Source organism: Taurulus bubalis (genome assembly GCF_910589615.1).
Source record: "Taurulus bubalis genome assembly, chromosome: 9".
Taxonomy (NCBI): domain Eukaryota; kingdom Metazoa; phylum Chordata; class Actinopteri; order Perciformes; family Cottidae; genus Taurulus; species Taurulus bubalis.
This window is the reverse complement of record NC_136597.1, coordinates 3011061-3017378: the sequence shown is the minus strand read 5'-3', so window position 1 is coordinate 3017378 and position 6318 is coordinate 3011061. Positions and strand designations below refer to the sequence as shown.

At 41.7% G+C, this 6318-nt stretch overlaps 1 protein-coding gene across 1 annotated transcript; it reads left to right on the top strand.

Annotated features, from left to right (window-relative positions):
- Positions 1–3611: 3611 nt before the first annotated feature.
- pdf (peptide deformylase, mitochondrial) lies at positions 3612–5487 on the top strand (the record flags this gene model as incomplete). Its single annotated transcript, XM_079223971.1, has 2 exons — positions 3612–4188; positions 4874–5487. 2 exons carry the CDS (start codon positions 3612–3614, stop codon positions 5029–5031), a joined length of 735 nt encoding a protein of 244 aa, XP_079080097.1. The 3' UTR covers positions 5032–5487.
- Positions 5488–6318: the final 831 nt, after the last annotated feature.

Sequence of the window (6318 nt, the reverse complement as noted above, 5' to 3'; positions counted from 1 at the left end):
TGTGAAGTCTGGTAACCCGGAAGTCGCTACACAGATCCTTGCACGTCTCTTTCCCGGCTGTCACCTTCAACTCTGAGTATGTGGTCCTCTTTCCGTTAGCGTGGGCGCGTACACGTTCCTGTGAGGTAACGGAGCCGTATAACGATGTTTATAACGTGCACTACTTCCGCTTAGCTCGAGGCAGAGCGCGTGCACACAAGTCCACTGACATGCTAACGGCTGGGCTGCGCGGCTAACGGTAGCTACTGAATGGGTGCTCATGTTTCGTAACGCCGGCGTACCCCGTCGGCGGTGTTAGCAGAGGAGTTGTCTGTTGAATGGAGGAAGAGCTAAACTACATTAATATGTGCAGCGTTCTTACGGTCATGGAAAACCTGGAAAAGTCCTTGGAAAAAAAAAAGTTTAGTAAAAGTCATGTAAATGTGTTATATTCATGACGTTCATTTACGCTGAGTTTGAAATAATTAATATGCTTTTAAAAGAAAGACGTTCAAAATATAATATTTATTCTTTTAATCAAACTATTGTCTCATTCATTTGTGTAATTTAAGGTTTACTGTATGCTTTGTATTCTCATTGTTAGTTTAAATACTACATTTACTCACTTTTTCATGTATTACGTTTGGTTTAAAGTCATGGAAATCCATTGGTCAGTATGTGTGAACCCTGTATGTGTCAACCGATAAGGATGCAGTATATGATTAAAACTAACTAGAAATTGCATTTCCTGCTGAAAATGCGTTGGAATGCAAAAAGCTGAAGCTTAAATATTTGAAAATATAGCTGAATATAGCTGAAAATAGCGGAATATAGCTGAAAATAGCTAAATATAGCTGAATACAGCTGAATTTAGCTGAAAATAGCTGAATATAGCTTAAAATAGCTGAAAAGATAAACTACCTGCTGAAAAGTGTTGAAGCCCAAAAGCGTTGAACTGAACTGCTGAACATCCTTAATGTTTAAATGGAAAAGTTGGAAGCAAAACTGCAACATCTAAATAATCCAAGAGATAAATTAAAAGTAGTAGTTGTAGTAGTAGAAATAACAGTAGCATGAGTGAAAGCAGTAGTCGCAGAAGTAGTAGTTATAGTAGTAGTAGTAGAAATAATAGTAGTATGAGTCGAAGTAGTAGTTGTAGTAGTATTTGAAATTACAGTAGTAGTAGTTGAAATAACGGTAGTATGAGTAGTAGTAGTTGAAGTAACAGTAGTAGTAGTAGAAGTAGTTGAAATAACAGTAGTATGAGTAGAAGTAGTAGTTGAAGTAACAGTAGTAGTAGTAGTAGAAGTAGTAGTTGAAATAACAGTAGTATGAGTAGAAGTAGTAGTAGTAGTATTCATAGTAATAGCAGTAGCAGTAGTAGTAGTCATATTAATAGCTGTAGTAGTAATTAGTAATAGTTATAGCAGTAGTAGTAGTAGCAGGAGCAGCAGTAGTAGTAATAGTCCAAATATTAGCAGCAGTAGTCAAAGTATTAGTCTGCGCATTAAGTATTTAATACAAAAATCCTCATTTGAGCTTTATGTTATGATACAATTAATTCATGGGGCTTTTATTTTGAAAGGGAAGACAGACAGACAGACAGACAGACAGGAGGCTTTTCAATGCCTTTGACTGAATATCTGCATGAATATCTCCAAGTCACACACTCCAATGTGTGTGCAGATTGTCTACAAAACCATCTGTTGAACCCCATATTTCGAGGCAAAAACATGCTCAAATCACCATTATAGTACATTCAACAGAGAGGAGAGGAGGAGACGATCGCGCTGATATCCTGGAGTTTAAATAGACGTGGGAGCAACAGCTTCACTGAGGTTCACGTTCACACACACACACGCGACAGTGCGCGCGACCGTATTACCACGTGCACGCGCGCGACCGTTCACACGCGATCGTTCGCGCGCGCGCACGTACACACGCGGACATAGACACACAGTCAGTGAGCATAGCAAACTTCATGCTAGTGATCAAATTCACTCCAGCAACAGCCTGCACCTATTTTCTCTCTCTCTCTCTGTGTGTGTGTGTGTGTCCCCACAATGACGTTAAAACAAGAATGAGTGTGAAGCGGTGATTAGTTCAAAGTGAAAACACCTGGGACATGAGGGAGAGACTGAGTTGTATGATCTTCATAGACTCCAGTGCATTTTTTTTTCAGAAAAAGCTTCATATCTCAAGAACTTCAAAGGCAAGACGCCAAAATAATAATATTTTCTGAGAGATAAGACTCTTGCGAACGCGTCGATGTTGTTTGTGGGTCTCTAGGCTACACGATGTGTCTGTAGTTGCAATTTATAAATCAGGTACGACCGTCACAGGGAAGACATTTTTGAGCGAGATTTAACATGGCAGTGAATGGAAGAAGAAGGAGGCCACCTCTCACATATCGTCTGATTTAAACACGTCTGAATCTGTTGGATTCAAATCGACCCAAGTTTACAAAGTAAGACAAGATTTCCTACGTTTTGATGTATAAATTATGCCCAAAGACTTAGTATTGTGGAGGAGATGGCAAAAAGCAAAAAGAAAATCTAACTAATCCTCCAGGGGAACTACAGTCAAGCTGCACTAAGCTGTGACATCACCACTCTAAGCGGCGCAATACACACCCATGTTAAAGGCAGAAATGGTTGGAAAAAAGCATGAAATGAAAACGCTGAAAAAAACTATTACAGATATCAAAAAGCTGAGTCATGCGGTAATAGCTGAAGGTTTTGTCAACATTTTAAAGTTGAAATGGTGTCACTACCTGTAAGCATGGCGAACCCTTAACCTTTTGAAGAGATTTAAGAGGATTTGAAGATGTTCTTCATAGGAATCCATTCATTTTTTTTTTTTTTCAAAAAAGCTTAATAATTTGAATATTTGAAAAAATATCAAAAATATGAAATTATAGAATAATAGCTGAAGGTTTTGTCAACATTTTAAAAGTTTAAATGGTGCCTTTAGCTGAACGTATGCAGAACTTGTGAGCGTTTGAAGTTGAAGAGAATTTGAAGATTTTCCCATCCGCTCCCATTCATTTTAATTTTCATAAAAAGCTTAATAATTCAAAGATTTGAAAAGTCAGAAATATGAAGAGGTCATTGCCATCGTCTCCTTAAGTAGCTGAATATTTTAATATTTGAACGGTTTCTGTAGCTGAATATATGAAGGAATAGAAGAGGTCCAAAATACGTACGGAAGAAATAGAAGAATAAAAAAAAAAATAAGTTGAATAAAGAAGACAACAACAATAGTTGGACTGCTGAAGCATTCCAACTAATTAGTAAAACGTACTTATGACGTCTCTAAATTGACCCCCCACACAGTAGTAACGTTAAAATTAACATTTTAAAGCTTATTCCATCAGAATAATATCAAATGTGTCGTGGGAGGACTGGACTGGTCTTCACAGAACCCTTAAAAGTGTTTGTCTGTCCACATTCTTTTGGACATTGAGTGTAGTCAAGTGTCGGGGCCACTTTGAACAACAATCTCAAAACGGTGGTGTCGGTCAGGTCTTGGGACACGAGGTCGAGACTAAATGTCCTTTTGTCTGGTTTCTCCTCCAGCACTGTGCGACCCCGTCCTTGCATGTGACACATCATCCCCGCTGCAGCTCCACCATGAACACAAGGTGTGTGTTTCTGCTCCAGCTCTCCCGGCGTGGTGCCGGCGGGGCCTTGAGGTCAGCGACGGCGTCCTCCCTCGCTTTCCTCCCGCCCGTCCCCCACCGCCACTCGTACTCCAGCAGCATCAAGGTGCGCCCCTATCTACAGTACCTAAAACGCAAGCTCATCTCCCCTCCCAGTCCTCCGTACAGCCACGTGTGCCAGGTGGGGGACCCGGTGCTGCGTCTGCACGCGGCGGCCGTGGACCCCTCGCTCATAACCGGCCCGGAGGTCCAGCGGGTCATCGCCACTGTGGTGAGAGTGATGCGAAGCCTCGAGTGCGTGGGACTCAGCGCGCCTCAGATTGGGATCCCGCTCCGCATCCTGGCCCTGGAGTATCCCGAGAAGATGCTGCAGCAGAGCTCGCCCGCATCCAGGGAGGTGCGGGGCCTCTCCGCCCAGCCGCTGAGGGTCTTCGTCAACCCCCAGCTGAGGGTCCTCGACAAACGGACGGCGCTCTTCCAGGAGGCCTGCGAGAGCATCTCCGGCTTCTCTGCCGCCGTTCCACGCTACCTGTCGGTGGAAGTGTCTGGTATGCATGTTTACGGCTTCATCCTGAGACTACCAGGGATCTACTTTTTATATACTTTTATTTTGTATTCAGTCTGTATATTTAATATTCTTCTTACTGCTTTTTTATTTTGTTTTTATTACTGTTTTAGTGTTTATTTATATGACTTGATTTTGATCTTTTATTGACTGTGAGCAATGCTGCTGTAATCCTGTAATTTCCCCACTGCAGGACTAATAAAGGATTATCTTATTTTATCTTATCTTAGTTGAGCAAAGCTAGGTTTAAAATCACAATTGCACGATACTACAAAATAAAAGATTTAGTCACCGTTTAGTAAATCCAAATTTAAAGAGTTTGATCAAAATGGAGATTCTATCTTAACCTTTTGGGGCATTTCTTTTTTTGCTCTATCCGTCTCAAAAAGGCGGCCATTTTTACAGTTAAACCTCAAGTGTAAGTTTAAAGTTTTGAATTTGAGTTCAAAGTCTTGGTGCAACAGAATTAATTTTAATCTACTGTAGGTTTAGAGTAAAAACTAAACTGTCGTTGAAAGAGAGGTTTAAATGTAAGCTGTTTTAAAGTTGAGCCATGCGGGAGTAAATCAGGTTTAAAAGCATGAATCCCTGCTTCAAAACACTAAACACATGGAATGTGACGTCAGACTTCATTTCATTGTTTTTGCGTCACGGTGTCTCGCCTGCAGGTCTGAACGAGAAGGGGGAAGCCGTCACGTGGCGGGCCGGAGGCTGGCCGGCCCGCATCCTCCAGCACGAGATGGACCACCTGGACGGGGTCCTCTACATCGACCGCATGGACAGCAAGACCTTCCTCAACATCCGCTGGCCGGAACACAACGAGTAGAGGGACCCTCAGGTCAGACCGACGACTTCACACCGTCTCCCACGCCGCGGTGATGAAAGCTTCTGCGCTCGCTTCATCTTCCGTGGGAAATATCTGGCAGCCATATGTGGGGTTTCGGGTTGGAACACGTCGGACTGCTTCACCTGGGAATGCATCCGTCTGCTGAATAAAGGGCTGATATGTTCGTGATGAAGGGAATCCTAAATGTCTGCCCCCATCCCAATGAGGGAATATGACTGTGACTCTGCTTAGGGGCAAAGGTCATTCCACATGTTTTCCTCAGTGACTTCCTGTCGCTCCACTGGTTTGGCATCAGAATGAGGGGAATCCACAGGATCAAGTTTGGACAGAAGCACTGGGCCACGCTGGGACGTGAGCGGACATGACTCGGGTCAAACGGGTGCTTCTTCTTTCCGGAGATCTGTCTGGTTGCACGGGACATTTAAATCATTGCTGTATTGCAAACGCAAGTAAATAAACTGGAGGATGACACGTTCTGAAGCGGTCCACTTTCCTGTTACTGCATTTCAATGTCCATCACCAATATTTGGTTGTTAAATTGCTATAACGTTAGGTTAGTTTTGTCAGCAGCGTATTTCCCCAGACACTAAATGTCTCGCACAAAATCAAAGTGAGGGGACAGTTTGCCTTCGGGCCAAATGACAACAGATTAGATCGTATCGCTGCAAAGAAAAGCATGGACGCGTTTGATTTATCAAGAAATTATCTGCACATTAATTGATTATGACTTGTCGTCTGTCTGGTTTATTTTCACAGCAAGTGAATACAAAAAGGAAGATGGAGCCAAATACTTATTAACCAAAAACTTTTGGAATGGATTTCAGTTGTTCATGCACTGATCAATTTGTCTTCCTTCAGACGAGTGGAAAGAAAACCTCAAATACACATTACAGTTTTTGTTTTACTACTTTGTAGATTTCTCTCAAATTCACCAAAAAATATATTAGATAATGCCTCATTTGCATATTTAAACATTTCAGACAAAACAATTGTTTGTTAGTAACGAACTGGTGAAGTGTTGATATAAGTCAATTATTTTTTACAATGTGTGTAATGTAACAAACATCTCTTTAAAGGCCGTTTTCTCTAACTGAGTTTGTTCTCAGGCTCTGATCCATAAATCTTCAGCAGCGCTTACATCACCAAACTTTACACTTTCATTCCTAAATATACTCTGACGCTTTCTGCAGTGGGGTTTGTTCACACATCATTCACAGGCTGATTTATACAACTTTTTATTTATAAAAAAACATGGCAAAACTGGAT